This window comes from Erithacus rubecula, assembly GCF_903797595.1.
Source record: "Erithacus rubecula genome assembly, chromosome: 9".
Lineage (NCBI taxonomy): Eukaryota > Metazoa > Chordata > Aves > Passeriformes > Muscicapidae > Erithacus > Erithacus rubecula.
The window spans coordinates 12,898,023-12,920,803 of NC_136660.1; the positions used below are offsets into that span (position 1 = coordinate 12,898,023).

Here is a 22,781-nt window from a genome sequence, read left to right on the forward strand (position 1 = left end):
CATTGTATTCATTATCATTTAAAACGTTAATTAAGTCGAAGTTGCATTTAATTTAGTTCTAAATGTGCCTTTGGGAGGAAGCTTTTTAAAACAGCTGCAGGATTGAGAACCTCATTGATGCTGGGAAGTTGTTAGTACCATTTTTCAGGATGGGTCCCCCAAATTGATTGCCATTTTGACTCTTAGCTCATTTTTGTGGATGTTATTGGGCAAGGTCTCAGTATTGAAACAACAGCAGAAAACTATCAGTTCATGCTAATAACAGAGACTCTTTGATGTTCTTTTTTTTTAATGTTCTTTTCTAATTACTTCAAAACCAAAAATTTTCACATGTAAATCCTATACATACCACACTCTTGTTATAATTTATTTTCTTTCATAACTTTGTTCTTTGTCTCCTTTTATAATTCAAGGAAATACATGGTTACTGACTTGGAATATTTCCCTTCAGATTGAGAGAAAAAGAAATCTTCTGGCTTACATTTTACACATTTCATATAATCTGAAGGTATTGTAGTATATAGAAGGATCTGTTCATTGAAGTATATAGCAGACCACGATATAGTTTCAACATATAAAATAGAATGCAGTTTAGTATGAAAGCCCTTGCTCTATGTATGGCAGTGTTTTCACTTTTGATGCATTTTGATGCATCAAAACAGGAGAAATATGAAAAAAATCAAACACAGTGTATCCATCATCTGATTATTCCATAAGACCCCCTAGCATATTTAATATATGCATACCTTTAATTAGGTTTGTAGTGACATTAGTAGTCACTAATATAAATACTTCGTGGCTGGTACTTCTAGAACTGGAAGCAGGGCCAGCCAACCTATTTCTTACCTAGGATAGGAAAATCTACTGAATTAGAACAAGAGATCTTCAGATTTTATCAAAGTCAGTGTAGGTCCAGCAGAGTGCATCAGCCTCCAGTCTGGAAGTCAGAAGCAACTTACAAGACAATTTTTCTGGGTCTTTGTATTTTCTGCTGAGTATCTAGAACCTTCTGAGGTACTTGTGTATGCCAGGAAACTCAACTTTGTGAATTATTTATGTTCTTCATGAAAAGAGGAGATTGTTGTCGTATAACTCCATATGTGGCTCTTGAAGTGCCACGATGCTGTATTGTTGCTTTGGTTGGGGTTATAGTAGACAGAAGGGGTTGAACAGGACACATGAGGAAATTTTTAAATTTATTTTTAAGAAATCATAAATATATTTATTTCAGTGTGTAAGTTCTTAACTGTGTTGATAATATACATCAAAGCAGGTTAAAGTTCAGTCATCCTTTCACTGTTTGAGGCTTCTTTTAGCATTTTTAAAATAATACAATGATATATCTTTCCTTATGATACTTTACTTAATATTAAGTGCTGTAATTCTGTGATTCACTTGTTATCAAAGATTCTAGGAAGCATAATGTGTGCTGCCTCACACAGACATGCTTCACTGATACTGATCAGATCTTGTTAGCACAGTACAATTATTCTCAAAAGGAAGGGTGGAGAAAGCATTATTACTGTGTAAGATGTGTCCAGTGTTATCTGGTCAAACACTCCTGTGTGCATCTTAGTATGACTGGAAATTTTACCTAGGCAAATGGGAAACAAAGTGCCACAAGGCAAAGATCCCAATCTTGGCTGTGCCACTGACTGACTACGTGACTATAGTCCTTCTTCCCCTAAGAAAAGGAAAATACTGTATTCTCAATCTATTATACTATATTACATTTTGTGCTAGGAAGTGCTTTGAGATTTTTACATTTTGAAGTCCTAAATATGAGCCTGAATGTCCTTTTGACATAGTTATTCCCATTCAGATGCCAATTTCCAGATTTTCTGATCTCTGCTTAAGAATGTAGATGCACAGCAAGAACAAGAGGAGAATGAAATGGGGTACAAGACAGATATGAGGTATGAAGAAATTACCATAAACTGCCTTGCTGCTAATTTGGAGAGGTTTAGAAAGGATATACTGTATGAGTAGGCAGGAGTAAGTTGAGTTTATCTGCATCTGCAGAGAGGTATTTCTGCTGCCATATTTTTAAAATAATCTAAAGTTTTTAGCTGCTTCTAAACTTTAATTGGAGTGCAGACCTTGTTTACTATGAAGAACTGCTGAAGGAAATCCAAAAATTCATTATAGCATCTTTGATCTCTGTCATGCAATTTCCTTTGTTCGCTCTTGCATAAAAGATTTTGCTTGCACTACACATGTGCCTTTCTCCATTTTCATGTTCCTGACACTATCTTCACTCTCACACTCCATGCTGCTGTATGTTCTCTGACACAGCATGTCTGACAATAAGAAGTTTTACATCACCCTGTGCTATGGAGAAGCCTGACAACAGGAAGGGGAGGCTCTGTGTTTGAGCTAACTCTTGCCATAACAAACCAGCAGGTGTGCCATCTAACAGTGGATGGAGTTTAGTCTAAAATCAGCCCTGCTTCTGTCATACTTAGATGATCCCTTATGGGATTGGTTATTAAGCAAAAATAGCAGCTTGACACATGGACAGTAATTTATAAATCGAGATAAATATTTGCCTAGCTGGTAAAGTTTTATGAGCTGATAGGACAAAGATTCTTCTTGAAGTGAATAAAAACACTCTCTTGAAGAGAATAAAAGCATCTAACATAGAGATGGTGCTTATTCCTGTTCTATGAGCAATATGTGGTAGATCCATAGGTGCAAACTGATAGCATTAGCAGACATTTGTTCAAATATTATTTTTTTTCTTTTATTCAAGCTTTACCTCTATTCGAATTTTTCCTGATCTACCAGAAGATGCAAGGGCTGCCAGGTTCTCTGTGATCAGTCAATCGCAAGATGGGAGGCAGCAAGGAAGTGATACAGTATTTATTTAGAATTGCAGGGTATGAAAATGGGTATCATTCACAGGATGAGACAGCAGAAGGATGAGAAGAAGGGAGATGAACTGCTGAATAGAACAGGATGTACTTTCCTGGCTTCCACTACATACTGTCCTTCCCAACATAAGGGACATTCCTAAATATTATATTATGTATTATATTCCCAGATGTTATATTCCCAAATATTCAGATGGTATACTAATATTTCTCATCAATAATGGGCTCCTAACTATTCTTGTGTCTTGTCTTGTTTTTGACAAGAAACACTGTTTTTTACTTGGTTCTGAACAACGCCAGTAAGCTTTTCGATGAGTAATATATAGTTTGCAAACTCTTGGATGCTAATAACTGCTTCTGGTGTTCCACAGAAAAAAGTGGAACCTGTTACCCTGTTGTGAGGTTGTACATTTTAAGAGTTCTACTGATGATCAATTTTAATATTTGACAAATGATGTTTTGTGTAAATTGAGACATGAAAGTGTAATTTTTATTTCATTTTGTCAGCAAAATTCTGCAGAGAATAAAATCAATTTTCATTTGCGAAACATCTAAATTTTTCAACAGTTCTTAAAAGATGTATTTTTTTGAATAAAACTTGTATTCCATAGAAACATTATTCAAGGAAAAAGAAATAAATAGATAAATACATATATTAAGAATTTTAAAATATATATTTTGATTATTTCTATTCAAGTGTCTCCCTGCCCTGAGTAACAGGGATGATGTCTTTATTCAGACAAAGGAGAAAAGATGAGAAGAGAGTAGGGCTGGGGCAGATACTAGTCTCAGCAGAGATTCTATAACAATAATCATGGTGCAAAGATGGCAGAGCCTGGAGTCAGTAATGTGATCCTCACTATTTGACAGGATCCTTCCATACAAGGAGTCCAACGTGCAGGCATCTTCCACTTTGGAGAGTTACATGACTCAGCAGAAGCCCTTGGTTATGTTTGGAAGAGGAGTAGATGAACAAACAATTTGCAGTGCCAGGGAAGACTCAAGCCAAGAATCCAATCACATAGTCTGGACTTGACTCATCTTCCATCAGTGTGAAATTCTGTAAGAGCAGGGATTGACATTCTTCTAACCCGCTGACACCAGATCCTTCTGCATGTTGATTTATGAAGTATGAATTCTGTGTGCTATCTGCATTGCAATATGCTATTTTCATGTGGCTATGGTGTTCTTACAACCACCTGAGCCTGAATTTGTCTCTTTCAAGCATAAGATTCTTTAAATTTTTATTTCAGATCTCCCCTGTTAGGACTACCACATGTAGATTTTTATGGGAGCATGATTTATGGAAAACTTTGTCTTTCTTTTTTTTTCCAAATAATCCTTGAAAAGGCTATCTCTTACTTTAATGAAAGTGCCTACTCTGTTTCTGGATTTAGGATCTCTAGTGTTAGCATGTCTAGTGGCTGATCAAACTTTAAAAGTCTTTTTGATTGGCTGATTAAGTGTTTGAAAGCTGCAGCTCATTCATTCACAGTTTTACTGGCATTTCCACTGCTAAATAGCAAACTTCTTGTTTTGCATTTAAAATTGTAGCTTGAGGACATGCCAGAATCATATCTTTAGGTCCCTATATTCAACCTCAATATTCAAGCCCCAAATAGTCCTCAGGAAGCATCCTGAAATTATCCCTTGGGTCCCAGTGATTTCCTCAGCAGTATCCTTGAGTTCTGCCATGAGGAGTATAAAATATGTCAAAATATGCATTTGGTTTTAATCTGCCTTTAGCATATGAGTCTTTTGTGCACCCTCTTCTTTCTCCTCAAACAAGACAAATTAAAACCCTCACAGGTAGAGCTCCAAGCAATTTGATTTTGTGAGATGACTTTCTTGACAGTTGTAGTGTCACCTGAGCGTAGGATTTCTGGATGCTTTCAGTATCTGACTCTCAAAACATCTGGCAGCAACAGTATTTCCAAATATATTGGCATGCTGTGGCATTTGTGTTTGATATAGGCTCTTTTAGGGTAGTAACTGACCTGGAAATATTAGGAAATTTTATACAATGTTTTCTTTGTTGGAGAATTCTTCCAGTCCAGGTGAAGTTGGTGTGGTGATACAATGGAAATCCTGGCAGTTCAGTGTCTCCTGCAGAATCTTCTGTCCTTTTTTAAATTTATTTTTAAAAATTTTATCAATCTTCTCTCTTCCTTATCATTCTACCTGCCTTTGAAGAGGGGCATCACCTGAATTTAATTTTATACTCAGAGTGTGTAAATTATTTTTGTGCTGAGCACACCAAGTGTTCTGTAGGACACAACTAAGTAACCTGCTAATTCAACACCTTGACAGTCCTCTCTAAAATTCTCCATTGCCTTTTTTGCTCTCCTCTTGATTCATTGCACTGTGTGAGCATAGTGAGGGTGCTGTGTTGGGCTCCCTTTTCATTCTTTGGCAATGCCCACATTTTCATCAAGGTTTGGTTAGTGAATCCAGAACCAAACACAATGCAGTTGGATTTGATGAAATTTTCTTTCTAAAGCTGTTCATCATCATGGGTTGTGATCTATCTGATCCTTGTCATGAACTAAGCAAGGTTGGCAACTCCCTGTAGCTTTACTATCCAAGTGAAAACTAAAAGGACAAAATATATGTAACTTTATTTTTTAATGGATATCAGATTAGTTGGGTAGATTCAGTATTTGCTTTTTTTCTCTGTTGCTAGCCTGTGTAATTTTAGGCCATTGTAGTTGGCCCTACATGAAGTGAATGTGAGATGGCATGCTTTCCTCTCTCACAAGATTTCAGAAGTGTTGAACCCTAGTTGCTGCAGAAATTTCAGTCTTATCAGTAAGGCAGACTTTTTTAATAATAGGGAAATTATCAAAGAGAATTAATTACAGAATTTTTTCTATTTTGTATGGAAGTATTTTGAACCTATTCAAGTTGTGTTTAAAACATATGGTCCTATATACCTTCATACTTCTGAGTATTGCTTGTATTAGAAGTCAAAACGATGATGCAAGTAACACAGTTATTAGTTGTCACCACTGGATTTCTTAGCTTATTCTTTATTTTCCACCCTTATGGGGTGGATTGCCAGCCCTTGCTTCCCATAGCAATCAACTTCAACCAGTCTACTGTCAGCTTTTTGCAGAGATATGAGTTTTGAGGGTTTTTGTTATTATTCTCCTGTTTTGCTTCCTCTTACTTTTGCCAGTTTTCACCTTAGAAATTATGTACTATACTTCCCTAAATTTCCATAGCAATTGATTGTATTCCATCTCCGTTTCTGCTATCACTATTTTTGCTATTGTTATATAGATTTAATCTTAGTTATTTATATCTTAGTTGTTTTTATACTAATAGATTTAACAGGTGGTATTGTTTTTTTAGATACATTTGTTCAGAGCAAGAAAAAAGCTTCACAATAATGGAGTACATAGTGGAATACACTAAAGTAGGGATCACTTAGAAAAAAAAAATACTAATTTCTTAGTGTTATGAAGAGTATTTAACTGTGTAAGTAATAAAACCTGCATATGTGACAATAGCCTTTTAATACAACAGGTTCACTCTGATTAATTTTAATGTTTACCCTGTGACTTACAGTACTTTGCATAAAATAATTTGTTTTTAAGATTCCCTGTTTTTATGAAAGCCATAGTTCAGCTAATAGAGTATTGTTAAAGTGCTGCTAAAAATCTTTTCTGGTAACAACATTTCTATGTATAAAAACAGCTAAGAAATACTGCACTCTATTTATGCATGGATTTGAAGACAGGAAACAGCACTGGGTCTTGAAACTCCCTGTAACCAGCAGGTGGTGGTGCTGGCTTAGAAATCAGTAGTGGCTGAGAAGCCTGCAAGAACTTGATTATGTATTGCTTTGCTGAGGAAACAATTTTATATTAAAAAAAAAAAAATTAGATGGCTCTTTTAAACTGTATACAGTTTTTTTCCATAAGGGTGTATACAGTGTAAGCACTTATCCCTAGAATCAGTGTCTTTGTAAATAGGCACAGCATTTTATACTTTACATATGAAATGATATGATGGCCACACAAGTAACAGTAGTGTGAAGACATCCATCCCAGAGGAATATTACAGCTAAGTCTGAAAGAGTATTGTGGATCACTGAGCCTGATCCTATGAAAATTGAATGGAAGTTTTCTTCCATTTTCTTCCCTTCTTCCATTCCACTAGTAAATGGAAGTTTTTACATTGATGTGGGTGAAAACTGAGTAAGACTAATTATAAGAAAGCCAGAGTTAAATGTTAATATTTCGGTCCTTCTTGTTCAGAGACTCAAACATTTCTACACACTTTTTTTTTCAAGGATAAACACAAGCCAAAAGAAATTCAATGGTATCACATTTTATGAAGTAAAAAAAGTATGAAGAAAACCCCAATTTATTTGTCACATATTAACCACCTAGTTAAAAAAAGAAACAGCCTCAGATAAATCCTCTCAATTGTGTTTTCAAAAGTAAAGCAAGTCATGGGGAAGCAGAGGAAGAAATTTAAAAAAAATAAATGCATAAAATCTTAGAAATTAGAAGTACAATTCCCTTGATTTATGAGAAGTGTAGGAAATTCTTTACTTCACTGTGGTATTGGCAGGGACCTAGTCTGTCTTCTTTTATTAAGCAAGGTAGATGAAATTTTATTTCGGTTGAAAAATTCAGGACATGCAGTTTGGAATTACACTAGAAATATGTATTTTTAAGATGTTAAGATAAATTGACACTTCTAAATGCAAAAAAAAAGGGAATAATTCTAATTAGATTTCAGCAGGATGAAATCTACACTTCCCAATGTTCCCAATGTGGATGGAAGCAGTTGCAGCAAGAGTGAGCTGAAATTTGTGGAGTCCTGCTCCAAAGGCATGGAAATATCACTTTCTGTGCGCTGAAATACTATTCCTGACAAACACAATCTATGCTGTAAATACAAGATTTCTAATCCCAAGGAGCAAAGCAATCACCAAGGGCTCCTGGTCTTACTTTTACTCTTAGTTACTTCAAGACATTGTATATTTTTCTCTGAATTTAATGGAGCTGGGGGAGCATAAACAAAAAGTGATCATAGGCTCAATGATGAGTGGCCTTTCAAATTTAGATTCTTTTTTTTTAATAGTATCTTATTTTTTGTCCACAAATAGAACTTCACTGTTTTCTGCAGTGATTGATCAGATTGTGTGTTTAGTCACAAAGGGGAAACTTAACTTTGTAAAAACAAGAGAGATTGCTCCTGCAATTCAGCAGAACTGCATAACTACAATGTGCCCTTGCTAGTGTTGCAACTTCTTCCTCTGTGTCCCTTACAGTTGGTGTCAAAATTCTCTTTGAGGCAATAGGACAAAGGACAATACACTTTGGGTTGCTATACATTGAAACAAGAATAGTCTATGACAGTGCACAGAATATTATCATTTGCTGTGTGTTGCTACTGCTAAAGAATCTTGCAAAATGTGCCTTTTGGCTTTACGTGTCATGCCTTGGGGAACTGTCAAAGGGCCACTCATAAGGAAAGCATTGTCCTTTAATTGACACTATTTTTTTTTAACAAAGGAAAATAGAAACACAGAAATAAATAGGATGTTACAGTTATTCAGTGTTAGAGGCACACTCTCATGTCTAATAAAGAAAAACCAAACCACCAAACACTGTAATAACAATATACTGATATCACATATATAGTATATTTTTATGGAATGTATTCCAAATGTACTTTTCAAAAAGCAGCCTTGCAATCTTACACCTGCTAGGTCTGAGAAAATTAGAAATTAATAGCCACAATTGCAGATCATTTGGTCACTTGAATTCTAGCAAGATCTGTAAGACAGAATTTAAAACAGAATTGACTGCAAGTGAGCCACCCAAGGCTGTGTAACCCAAGATCAGTGGTAAAACTAAATCCCAGTCAGGAGATTCCCAGTCCTCTGCTTGTAGCCATGGGATCATCAGGTCATCTGTTAAAATGTTAACATGTGGCTTTGAGCAGTCTTCTTGTTCCTGGCTCTGCTAGAGACAGCAGCTGGGGCTTGAAAATCATAGTTCATAGCTGCTTGTGACTTGGTAGGAAACATGGTCTGAACAGCTCTTTTCTGACACATGGGGTAACATTTTCGGTAGCTCCTCCTCCATGTTCAGAGTAGAACAGCTTGTTATAAAGAGGTAACATAACTTAGAATTAAACTCAGCATATTTACACTTGCCATACCAATGAGGCACTTTGACTTTCCTTATTCTCCACAGTGCACTCTCAAAAGACAAAGTTAGTTCCCTTCACTTTGACGTCTGGAAAACAGACCCCTTTGAAAACAGACCACTTTCTGTTTTAAGTCCTAGAGTTTAGGCACATCTCCATTTCTTCACCCTTTTCCAAAACAAACTTTACTTTATCCAAGTAGTGTTCTGTATGGATATGTCATGTGGAGAAGTCAGTCGGACAATTAAATGGACCAGGGGGGAGGGAAGGGAAGTCGCTTTGCTTTTTTTTTAATTTTTCATTTGACAGTTTTCCAATAACAGTATAATGACTTGAATAAACAATTACACAATGAATCATAATTTGAAAAGGCAGTGGAGAATGAAGACTAAAAAACCAAGAAAAATGTATGAGGGAATACTAAAATTTGATATAGAAAATATGTTCAAGGTTCAGTGGACCTATGACTTAGTCTAAATATAAATTAAAATTTGATTAGGAATTGAAGTAGCTTTTTTTCTACTGTGCAAGCTTGGCAAGGGAAAGAGAAGATGTTTGTTATGTACAAATAGTGTCCTATTGTCTATGTACCTCTGTATTGAAACAAGAAACCAGATCCATGAAATCAGAAGCCTTTTTTTCTCAAAATTACACATGCCAGTGTGTGTAAAATTCTGTATATAGGGGAAAGGCTTGCTTCTCATTTATAAAAACACATACATGAGGTATGAACAGCTCCTGATCTAAAGTCCACTGAAGTCAGTGTTAAGTGTTTTCTCTGACTTTAGTGGACTTTGGATCAAGCACAGTTCGGACAGCCTTAAGCCACTTTTTGCTTGCTGAAGTCATAGCAACAGAGAAGTGATAATAATTGATACAGCATTCATAATAGTTATGTTCTTGAATTAAACTGGAGGAGCAAAGAAACAAATATATTTCTGTGGTAACCTTATGCAGTTGTTCTATCCTTAAAAATAAGTACAAATGGTTTAAATCCATGCGCCAGACCTGTTTCACCAAAAGATTCGAGTTGTAAGTTTTCAAGGTTTCCAAACTCCTATGTAATCTATTTTTAATTCTATATAAAAGTTACTGTAAAAGATCAGGAACTTAAAGTTTATATTGATTTCACTGAATATTAGAGCAGCCATCTTAAATTAATAACAGGATCCAGCATGGCAAGATTTTAACTTTTTTTTACGGCATTCAAGGAAAAGCAAAGATGAGGAATATATCTGTGGCTGAGTTTCAGTTCTTTATGTGTGAGTGGAATTAGGACTGAAAGACCATGTATTATTAATACAAAATTTAAGTATTGGATGCTAATAGAAAGAAAAAGGGGAAAAAAGGAAAGAAAGTAGACACAATGCATTTGTTTTGAAATTTTATGTACCTTTAGCCAAGAGGTACAAACCTGGGACGAAAAGAGGGGAGCAAAGAAAAGCAAAGAAATATTTCTTGATCTGCAGTTTCAAAGAGAATGTCTCATGTAAGCACCATTCAATATTTGCAAAATGTTCTGATGATGCATTCTTGACATTCTTGGATCTTGATGTTTTATCTGCTTCAAGTGGCACACACTGCAGCTAAAAGCCAGCCTCACCTGCTTTTCTAATGGTGCTAGTGTGTAGATACACGGTGTATCTTTTTGTGTAAGAATCAGAATGAAATGCATTTCCCTGAGTTTGTAATGCACAAAGAAACAAAAGCAGCAGTCCTGTTTATTTGAATTACCATTTCAGACACCAAGCGAACGCTGCTCCGCAGTTTCTAAAATTAATATTCTTGTATCTCATCAAGCAACGTTATATTGTAGTTTCTAGTCAGTGATTTCATTATATCTGTTACCACCAAAAATATCAAGTAAATTTGTAAAATAAATAGTTCATTGGCATAAAATGATATTTAGAGGATGAATAATATGGGGTGGTTTTTTTTCCCCAACAAATATCAAATGTTTTGATTAAATCATATTTCAATACTATGCTAAATTCCGACCCCAACTGATTTGGCACATTTCCTTTTTTGAAACTACCTTTGATAAGAAATGCATTACAAACTCATCAGTTTAGCTTCCTGTTAACAAAGAGACAGCAGCCGTCTGGATTATTCTAGATCCGCAGTGAAACTGCCACACTATGTATGCTCAAACTAAAGCTGTGCAAGTTTGACAAGGGGCAGATGAATCCAGGAGTTATTGTGCAGGGGTTTAAGTCTATGCGGCAGCTGACGGTTGAAATAATCATCTATACATCGCTCTGAGCTAGCTGGGGAAAGGTTGAAGCTGTATATTTTCAACATATCTAGCCTAATGGTTAATCTGTTGTCTTGTACAGGGGGTGCTGGGTGGAATCACAGCAATAGCTGACAGTTTGGAGGAATTGCTGTGGGTATTTTCAGTTGCCTGATTCACAAAGTGGTAGGTAGCAAAAAGTCTAAACAGGCTTGTCATTGAATGAGGCAAGTCATGCTCACTGTCACTCCCATCAAAAGAACTCTGGTAGCCAAAAGCTCAATCAACATATTGATTATTTGCATTTAGTGATACAGGGCTGCCTCTTCACCCCCCACCCCATGAAAGCTGAGCCAGATTGCAGAACAGTGACTGCTCCTTTGGAGGTCAGCTCAGAAGATATTCAGGAGAAAGACATCAGTTAAGTTGGGGAAGAAATGAATTATTTCTTCAAACCAAGATAGTTTAACTGTTAGAAACGCTCTCTGTATTTCTAGTGCTGGATCTGACATATCTTTACAGTGACATGGCATTACTCACTACAGAGATTAAGGGGGTGCAGTATGAATTAGACTGAAACAAAAATGAAGTATCTGCAAGTGACAGCTCTGGCTGATGGCTGACTATGAAGGAAAACACTGTGCTAGTGTCTGGTGAAAAACAGTGCTGAAAGCCTAGCAGTGATAGAGATGGGGGAGGAAAGGAGCACTGGATATCAGTGGTGGTTGTTTAGAATGTCTGGTTTTGGTCAGGATATTTTTTCTTCTTTAAAACACATTTTCATCTTCCCTTCCAGGCAAATCGTGCTGAAGCCAGTTTCAGCCATTTTGTTGAAAGCACTGTACTGGTATTCTGCCTTGTTACATTTAAATTAAAGCTCAGCACAGTTTTAAGTTATGGCAAGTGTATGCTCACAAAGAATAAATAGAGATTGCCACAGGCATTAGTTTAACTACATTTGTTGTTTTAAAAATGTTCAGGGAGTTGCAGATTGCAATTCAAATTATCTTCATTATAATAAATAAAATGTATAGAAATAGAAACTGGCATGATTCCCTAATGCAGTCTGTAGACAAGTGTGTATTCATTGAGCTTGAAAGGGAGTTCCTGGGGGTGGGGGTAAGGAATAGGAATAGATGCAACTTCAAAATACCTTTGCAATTGCATTTTAATATATCACATTTTATATATATTATTTTTTATCTTGCTAATGTTGACAGGCTTCTTGGGCAAATTCTATACAGCATTTATTAAAAGTAGGTAGTGTTCACCCAGGGTGCAATTAGAAAATATTACAGAAAATGGAATTTCTTACCCTTGCTCTATTTTTTATCCTGTTCCTTACTGTTTGCCATTCTCAAAAAGTAGTTCAAAATTTGCTCTCAAAATGGCTCTCAAAATATTCTTAGGCAATAACAATGCCTTACGGAGGCATGACGATGTACTGAACAGTTCTGAGGAGCTTTGGCAGCATAAACAATGCAGGCCTGTGACTGTTTGCATTGGAAATAAAGTCATATGTTGTGCTACATAAAAAGAAATAATCTGACTATGACTAGAAAAATAGTCCTATTTTAGTAGACTTGGTGGTGCTAAACTCATCCCATGCTTGGAAGAGGACCCTGGTGGATTTGGAGGTTGTGATTTGGTGTTGCACAGTGATACGACAAATTACCCCAATCCAGACAGTTTGATTGCCAAACCTAGTGAGGCAGTGACAATATGTAAGGATGTATTTAGTTCCATATAATTAACAGCAGTCTTAGTTTCCCAAATACGTTTTCTATGGAAATCAGCCCACATAATAGTGAATCAACTCTGTTGATTGATCAACTTTAAATCTGTCTTTGCTGAACAGGAGGATGCTCCATAAGTGGTTTAGGTTCTGCACACTATAGTTTGTGTCTGCTGAAGTTGACCTGTGTTTCTCACCCTTTTGTACAGTACTGCTCAATCCAAAAGCTCCATGCTTGCTCATGTAGTTCAAGGTGTATCCTGACAGCCCCTTGTGTGTGGCACAGCATGCACCTACCACTTGGCAGGCTGTTTACACTAAGAACAACTAGTTTTGTTCTTCTGTGGTAAAAAATACATATGTAATTTTAAGAGGAATGGAGAAAGAAATCTCTATCAAAGATAGATCATTCAGATATTATTCTGTAATCCTTGCTTTCGAAGATTGAGTAAAAAGACATGGGTCATAAACTGTTGGAGTAAGAAAGAAAATTGTCCTGTGTACAAAGAATTTCATCACTCATCCACTGTGGAGCTTCTTCCACTTTGATCTGAGCTCTTGTTAGAGGCAGGAGGCTAGAAGTCACGAGATGAAACCAGTAGTTAGAGCTTTTAAATCTAGAATAATAATTTGACCAAAAAACCCTGTCAACTTGTTGTGCCCATGCTCAGTAATAGTACCTGTCCACACTGTTGGAAGTAAGGGGAAGTAACTTAGTTTTTAAGCAGCTCAGTCTGCCTTCCTGCTGAACAAGATCATGTGGTGCTATTAAATACAATGCCAAGCTCCAGATAAGAAGCCATACCAAAAGACAAGTATTTTTGTTCTGACACATGCTGTGCCACTGCAAGCACAAAATCTTGGGAAAGCTTGAATTTTTCTACGTGGAATATGCTATAAGGCATATACTGCTATGGAAGGTTATTGCTTAATAGTCAGGTCTGATATCTGAAGCCATCACTTATTGAACTCCAGGAGACTGTAAAAAGATTATGGTGTTTCTTAAACAACTTGATTAGAGAGTTGATAAGCTTAATAGGTTCTGGTCTTCTTCCATTGCATGTGAAGATACTTTGATAGAGGATGTGAATTTTAAAAGATTATTTCCAGTTTTACTATCTGCACTTTAAAAATAGAACTGACTTGATGCATATCAAGGCCTTCAAAGGCTTGACCATGTGTAGGGAAATAGATCTCTGCAGATATATTGTATCGTCTGAAAATTATTTCATTTGGAGGAATATCAGAAGTAGAAGTACAGAATTTCATAAAAAACCCAGTAACTCTGAGGTAAAATTAATAATTTTCAAGTAGTGTATTCAATATTTTATACAGTGTATTTTATTTTTGTGGCAGTATTGCTAATCAAAGATAGATGCTCTCCTCTGATGATTTAAAGTATGTGTGAACTCTGGTGAGTATGCAGCATTATTATTATTATTATATTTCAAATGTTCTATTAGTAAAAATCAGAATAACATTGTAAATTAGACTTGAGTTCTTTTCTTGCTAATTTTTCATTCTACTTCAGTCAGAATAGTAGTAAGCCATCAAAAGGTCACAGAACTGGAATGGGTGCTTTGTCACCAACCAGTTCAACCTTGTTAAAAAGTACCTTCAAATGACTTTTGTAATTTCTATATACTCAACTGTTCCATGAGAGAGACAGATTTTGTGCTTGAAGAAAAATGGCAAGCATGGGAATGCTATTTTCTTATCTTTCCTCTTACCAGATGGTGTTTCTAGCTGGTGGTAAACAAAACAAAGATCCAAAAAAAAAAAAAAAAAAAAGCTGACCTTCTCAAATACTTTGCCTCTACTCTCTGTTTGATGTTCTCCATAGAATCTTTAAGGCCATTGAAACACATGGAAATAAAGCTGCAAGTTTATCAGTCCACCAACTACTCCCTACCTAAACTTCTTACTTCATTATGCATAACCAAATGTAAGATGTTAGCAGCTCAGTTATGTACCTTCTTCTCTATACCATACTCATCCTGAATGAAACAAGCATAAGGAAAGATTCTTTATTGCATATTTTTACCAGAAAAACATTGTTTTTACTGGGGGTGCCATTTGTTAGAGATAATAGTAGTGGGGGTAGTGTTTAAATAGCCTTGATATATTATCAATGGAAGACAAAGAATCACAGTTTTAAGCTAAATCCATATTTAGGAAATTGAATTTCTTAACTTTCTTTTCAGAGGTACAATGTATGACCTGCTGAATTTTACAGTATGCAGCACTGTTGAATAGTCAACAACTTTTATGTGGGTTCCTTAAAATCAGTTTAATTCCATAAGTATGCTTGCTCAATTTTGAAGTGGTGACCTTATGTTTTCTATGATTCCTTATTTATTTTAATAGCAGCAGAGTGCTTTACCTCCCCTGTCATTTTCAGTAGTTTCAAAGAAATAAACATCCTCCACAGATAGTAAATCTCAAAGCCTTTATCAACATGAGGGAATAAATATTACCTCAGACATACTTACCCTAGGATGGGATTATTGCTTAAAGGTGATAATATGGTTGAATAATCCTTTTATAAGTATTCTTTTATAAAGAGTCATTTTTAGAGGGGAAAAAACCAACATAAGAAAGCTGCAGGTATAAACCTTTATTTCTGCTGTTGGAACTGATACCTTAAGCTTTAATGTCTGTATTTCCACATAATATCAAAATTTATTCATGCCTGTGGTTTGAAATATTTTTTAATACAAAGAAATTAATTTAAATTTTTTCTTATTATTTAGAAGTAAAGAATGCAGCTAGATCAAGTTACCCAAAATGTTCATATCAATTCAAGAACACAACTACTAATGCATTGGTTGATGCCAAGTCCACTGAAGGAATCCCGGAACCTGTTCCACTTGTTAATAACCGTAAAGGGAGCCTCTTCCTACCCAACAGCCCCTCGCTGCTGCACCTTAACTCACTGAGTTCTGTTGAACAAGGAAAATCTACCTACTGTAGATTGCAAAGGGCACTCAGCTTGCCTGTAAAATACCGCTACCATTCCCAAAAGCCGGGGTTGAACCAAGATCTCCGTAGGTAGCCCAGTAGTTGGATGCATAAGGCAATTCAGAATGGTTTGTGCATGGTTTTGCAGCCTGTTTTCAATGTGACTATGACATTACTAATGCTCTGTTAAGTGCTTACAGATGTGGATTTCTCCAGATGCGGTGATTAATAAGTTAATTGAGATATCTAGTCAACTAATGTGTCTGGGTGGTTTGTGCTTTACCTTTCAAAGGGTTTAATTGCTTCAAAGCATTTACGTGCTAGGCACAGTGAACTTACCAGGTATCCCAGTTCATGTGATGTTCAGCTGAACTAGTTTAGCTTGTGACCTGGGAGAGGCAGTCAAGGAGATAGTGTTGTTTTTAAAATAGTTAGAAAATAACAAAGAAAAAAGCTATGAACATGTCCACTGTTTTGAAAGACTTTCCCTTTGTTTTGCTTTAAAAATGAAATGAGGATAAAAGTCAAGTAATATGTTGTTACAGATGTTCAACTCCACATTAAGGCTGTTAAAATTACCAGCACATCTTAAACCAATTCATGGAACATTGTCTGGCGGTTATGTCATTGAAATAATGAACACTCTTTACTGAAGAATAAGCAAACATGTTAAAGTATCAGTGTAACTTTAAATTAAACTCTAGCATAAAACTGAGCATCTGAAGCCTCATTAGACTCGCCTGACATTTTTTTAGCATTGAGTCTTCCTGAACTGCAAAACTGTTATTAGACAAGTGAGCTCGGGGTTGTTACAACAATACAATAAGTGTTACACTTAGGGATGTGCAAACAAGCTCTTGGATGTTATTAGAACTCAGAGGCTGAATTGAGTTCCAGATCTATAAAATTCAGTGTCCATTTCTTGAACTTATTTCCAATTTTCATGAAAGTGGTAAAAAAAAAGTCTGCATAACATAATATGGCTGTAGTTGATACAAATCCTATAGTATAAAGATTAAAAACTGGAGACTCATTAACAAAAGCAAACATCCAGTATCAGAATTGAGTTGTCATGTATCACAGCCCCATTATTCAAATAGGTATGTCTTGCACAAGAACAAACGAATTTAAGACTCCTTTTTAAATTAATGCAGACACAGAAACCATGAAACTAAAATATTTAACAACCTCACTAAAATTTTTGCTATATCCACTTCTTTAAATAGGCAGGAAATTGATAGGAGTATCTGAAGGATAATAATTAAATATGTTTTATATCCTCTTTACTACTAAGAAACCACTTGTGAGTTATCACTGCGACATTTTTGGGAACCAAGCCATAGGTAATAGTGTCCATTAGATACTATTCACATATTTCAACTTCATGTGTTCCCTTCCCCCATTCCTATGGAGCTCTGTTGCTAAACTGCAGATGGCCTGTAAACTCGGTGCAGAGATTTAAGTGAAAAATAAAACTTGATTTTCTGTCATATAATTAATATAGATCTCCTTTCATTGCTACAATGAGAATAAATGTCTTTCTTGGTTAAGCAACAAATTGAGATCACTCAGAAGGCTTTGCTAACAGGTATTAACTAGTGAGCCACGTCAAGCTTGGACTTTCCAGGCAACTGGTGACAGTAACAAAGTTTGAATATGACAAGCACATATTCCAAAAAGGAAGCTTATTTACTGCACATGCAGTACCCATAATAAGTGCAGACTGCTAGAAATGTACTTCTAGAAGCTGTTAATTTGGATCATTACTAGTAAGACTTTGATTTTAATAGGGCAGCAGGTTAGCATCACCTGGCAGCACTGGAGAACACAAGTGTTGGACCATATAGTACAAAAACATTCTTGTTGTATTAACTTTCAGAAATTGAAAGTATTAGACAGGAGTATTACTAGCTAGCTGAAAACTTGGAAAAATATTATTTTTAATATTTTCTCTTGTTCAGAGAAATGTTTCTGGTTATAATATTATCTACAGTTGACTTGTGTTACTGTAAGTTTTTTGCCTGTGGTCCTGATGGCTGTGTATCTTCCTTGAACAGCTAAAATTGTGTAACAATACAATTGTTACACATATGCCATACTGCATCTCTGGATGAACATTCTGAAACCCCATGGTAACAGAATATTTTGAGTGAAATTTAGAATTTTTACTCCCAAGATAACAAAAGAGATAACTTGTTTTATTCTCAAAGGAACACTTTGCATGGTTCTTTTTGGTTTGATCTTTCAGGTGGTGGAACTGAATATTTATATCCAATAGAGAATGAGGGAACACAAGTGGACATCTTGAAACGTATTGTCTGTGCAGAATAGCAAGCAAATCACTTTTTGATAGAGAAGTTTAAAACAAGACTAGGCCATTTTCAAGAGAACAGTTTGAAGAGGGTGTCCTGAAAAGCACAAAGACTTGCACTATTTTGCAATCAGAACTGCAAAGATAGTCCCAGAAAACAATTCTGTGCATGTTCATAGTACACATAGCTAAATACTGAAGTGATCTAGTTTAATATGTGCAACTGTCACAAAAAGAAAACTCCAATTTGTGTATTTTTGAGAATTTTCTGTGGGCTTATTTGTCTCTCAGCCAAAGAATGGCATTTGACTAACCATCAATATGAATTTACACTATAGGTCTTTGATTTGGAAAAATAAAGGAAAGCCAAATGAGAAGAAAATTCCTTTGCCCTTAATGATGCTGCCCAAGAAGAGAAGAAACTTAGTGAATAAATCATTATTAGACAGTCATTGTTCTGATCCAAGTACTACCTTTCACACCACTCTGGCACATTTATTTTGGGATTAGCTTTTTTTGCTTTTGTTTGTTTGGGGTTTTTTTCTTTGCAGTGCTTTCTTTGGTTGTGAATCCCTTGTGAGGTGATGCCAGGTCATCCAAAAAGAGAGCAAAATCTGTCTTTTCAGATCCCTGTCCTTTGTTCCTGACCAAGGCAAAATGAAGTTCCATATCAGGCTTGGGCAAACAGACGAAGGTGGCAGGCTGGAATGCAGTCTGTAATAAAATAGTGTCAGAAGAGGGTTATAGCAAAAGGCTGTTGCTTCATTTCTTCACTGATAAGTCTAGGGCAGGGGACATATATCCTGGTTTTGTTGTTTTTCCTATGTATCTCGTTGCAAGTATTACTTTTTTCTCAACCTCTGCTTGTGCACTGCTAATGTGTACTAAGATCTTCAAATGCAGCAGCTACTACTATTACTAATGTCTTTCCTTTTAGCTTTAAAGTAAAAGCTTTCTAGGCATCAGTTATATTATCTTATAATTAATTTTTCAGTTAGCAGTAGGAAGGGAAAAAAGTTTATTTTTTCTTCTTTATATCAGAATAAATTAGCATTAGTATGAACCTGAGAAAGCAGGCATGAGTTAATTCCTTTGATAGCACATGTAAAGGTGCAGATTATTAAGTGCAGTTACAATCTCAAAACAGTAAAGATGATGCTTAATACTTATAGATGAGTTCTTAGGAAGCTGCACTTGTTTAAGCAATACATATTGTGACATAAGTTATCCAAGAGTAGTTTATGACCGGCAAAACTGTTAAGTGATTTTATATCTGGAAATTGATCTGTCCTTGAAAATGCACCTCATCCTCATTAAAAGATTGCATAACACATGCATCCTCTGTTATACAGGTATTGTCTCCCCACTTCCATTCAACCTCATTCTGTTCACTCCTGTTAAAACTCCGCTTTGGGAGGAGAGTAGAGCGATGAGCTCTGACTTGTGCTGGAGATCCGTGCACAATGGCAGGCTGCATTCACATTCCCAACTAACTGAATCATTGAACATCAAGGCATTGAATATTTTACATCTCTTCATGAAGACTCTGTTGTTTGGCATGTGAGGAGCGAGAACCAACTGGTGTCTAGTTCATTAGCAAAAGCAGGCTGGCAGCTGTTATGTTGATATTGCAAATAGTACTTTATCTGTCTGGGAATACAGCAGAGCACTAATTCTATTTTTCTGTAGCGCAGATTAACTGATAATAACTCTAAGAATAACCCGAATGTGGTCCCCCCGCCTTTGTTTTTGAAGTATGAAACCAATTTGAACACCTATGTTCAAAACCCTGGTATTCTTCTCTGCTTCTCCTTCAAACCAATCTCTTCGACTAACATGTATTTGATTTTTATTATTGTTGGGCCTATGTTACCAATGAAGTATCAGTGCGTGAATGGACATAGAGTGTGTGTTCTTTGCTACTTCACTTGTATTTCATATTGCACTCAGAGCAGTGCTTAATCTCATGAGTTCCTTATATTTCCAGTTGAAGATGAGCAGCCGTCGACACTATCACCCAAAAAAAAGCAGCGAAATGGAGGCATGCGGAATTCACCCAACTCCTCACCCAAACTGATGAGGTAAGACTGTAAGAAACTCATATCTTCATCTCCTTTCTTTCTTCCTTCCCCCTCTCCTCCCCCCACATCAAAAATAAGGGGAGGGGGTGAAAAAAGAAGATTGTTAGATGGTTTCTGAAAGGCTGAAGTATTTATTCTGTCAGCTTGTCAGCAGTTAATGATAGAGCTGAAAAAAATTTCTGTCATGAAAAACAGTTTGAAAAGCTGTTTGAAAAATACATAGGCTTTAAAGTCTTAGCTGTCACCCTGTCCTGTCCATGTGTAGTTCTTAAACAGCAGTGGCACTAATGATAGCACTAACCAATCAGGGGAACTCATGTGGTTAGTTTGCCTCAGGCAATTCTCTTTTTGTTGGATTCCCTCTGAGTACTGTTTTCTGTACTTAAGGCCATATGTGAGATGTATCATCACAATCAAAAATGAACCTGAATATTACCTTCCTTTTATCCTGTCGATTGAAATCAAATTTCTGTTAATTGATTTAGACTGATGAAAAAGTCTAATAATATATGTACTTGCCAAAGCAAAGTTCAAAACCAGCACTGTTTTAGTCAAGCTAAAAGCACATTAATTATGAAATACAGAGATTTTTAAGAGGGTAGTATATACTCTAAAAGTGGGCAATGAAAACAGCATCTTGTTAGTGATATTTCCCCCTGTTGCTATGTGTACATTATTTTACACTAGTACTCCTTTGTATAACTATGTACTTTCCTTTCATAGGACAAATTACCTCTAAGAGATTTGTTAAAGCCGGAACTGCAAAAAGAAATTGTAATCTGTTAAAATATTATGTTATTTGCATTGTGCTTTGCCTTTTACCTGCTCAAGTCAGTCAAAATGGGATCCTATAGTAGACAGAGTTTTCAAGGAGGCTGTTCCTTTTGCATATCCTATATGACCAGGCTGGATCCTCAGTCCATAATTGTATAAATACCATAACAGAGATTTTCCACTCTGTGTGTATATATATGTACACACACACAGAGAAAAATGTAAACTTATTTACATATATAAACAGACACATTTGTGCAATTTGGGGTTTATGTGTGTGTAACTCTGCCTGCCCAGAGAGGTTAAGTGAAAAAAAATTGATACAAATATATGGTTATTCCCATAAACAAAATCTCTTATGATTTTTATTATTGATAATTATTTTGTTCCTGTAAGGATTCTGGATACAGGTAGGTTATATTTCTCTTTGTATTTTAGTCACTAGACTGGAATTATCTTTGGGCAGTTAGAGAAGCATCCATATTTGTTTATTGTTTCTGCAATATAGGGCATATTCAAGGACATAACTTCCACAAATCGTCTTCATCTCTGTTTAGACTACAGAACCAAAAGTGAGATTGATTCACAGAAGGAAAATGCACCCAGCTGTGGCTTTTTTTTTTCCTGTTGACCATCTATTTCTGTTAAATGTATCATTAAAACTTCTTTGCCTTCCTGTTAGCTCAACCTTGCCGATATGACACTGATTTACATGCTTGTTTACAGTTTATGAGGAGGAATAAAATGAGAATACTGGCAAACTTCTCATTTTTATAGTGCCAGTTGTCATGCTAGCATAGTTTTCAATTTACTTACCTTTGGACATTCCTCTTATCTGGTGCTAATTGTTTTAACTGCTCAAAATTTAAACATGTGAAGATTCCCCCCCTCACCTTCTCCCAGATTCTAATTTTGGGGAAGTAGAAGTAAAAAGAAAGAGAAGGAGAGAGAGAAAAAGAGCTGAAACATTTGGAGCTGAACACACTGTCCCTGTTTGCTATGTAAAGTATGCCTCATTTCTTTGATCTTGAGTAATAATAATTCTGGGGAGTTATACTGTTTTCATATGCTTCAAAGCTGTGTCAAAGTTTTGCTGCTTAAGGGTACTTCTTTATTCTATTGGCTCTTGGGTACTGAGATGACAGGTCCTCTGTACTAGGTGCAGGCTTTTTCAAGTCATAGCCTTCAGCAAAACATCAAATTACCAAATACAGGGTAACATACTTCTACACAAATGCCTTTCCTGTAGATATATTATACCATATATATTAAATACTTTAGTGTTACACGGTACATTTTATGTGCAATAGAAAGTGATGGTTTGAGGTAGCCTTAGGGGTACTTTTTTCCACAAGCAGAAAAAGCTAGTGTATACCGTATCAAGTATGGTTTTTACAGGACTTTCTGCCCGAAGGCCTTTGTAAATAAGTAATGATCAACAGATTGGCTGTGGGTTTTTGAAAAGCATGCCTGTGTCAGTTTGCATGATGGGGGAAGATTTTCAAAGTACAGCCTGCTTTCATTGCCTGCTGAAGAGGGACTGAGGGAGAGTAGTCGTCCTGAGCCTGAGCTGTCTGCTCAGTAGCACATCAGAATTGCTAAACACAGGTTGAGCAGTGAGTGGAGAACTTGCCAGGCTTCC

General features: G+C 36.0%; 1 protein-coding gene across 14 annotated transcripts in view; it reads left to right on the forward strand.

Moving 5' to 3' along the window:
* The window catches only part of KCNMA1 (potassium calcium-activated channel subfamily M alpha 1), a 421,118-nt gene that overhangs the window by 339,847 nt on the left and 58,490 nt on the right, over positions 1-22,781 (forward strand). For 8 of the 14 annotated variants that reach the window (XM_079312583.1, XM_079312582.1, XM_079312580.1 and 5 more), the window contains 2 exons: positions 15,766-16,059; positions 20,272-20,365. In XM_079312583.1, coding sequence (XP_079168709.1) covers positions 15,766-16,059; positions 20,272-20,365 — 388 coding nt within the window. The remainder of the gene's footprint in view (positions 1-15,765; positions 16,060-20,271; positions 20,366-22,781) is intronic. The other 6 variants (XM_079312585.1, XM_079312575.1, XM_079312578.1 and 3 more) reach the window with 1 other exon arrangement.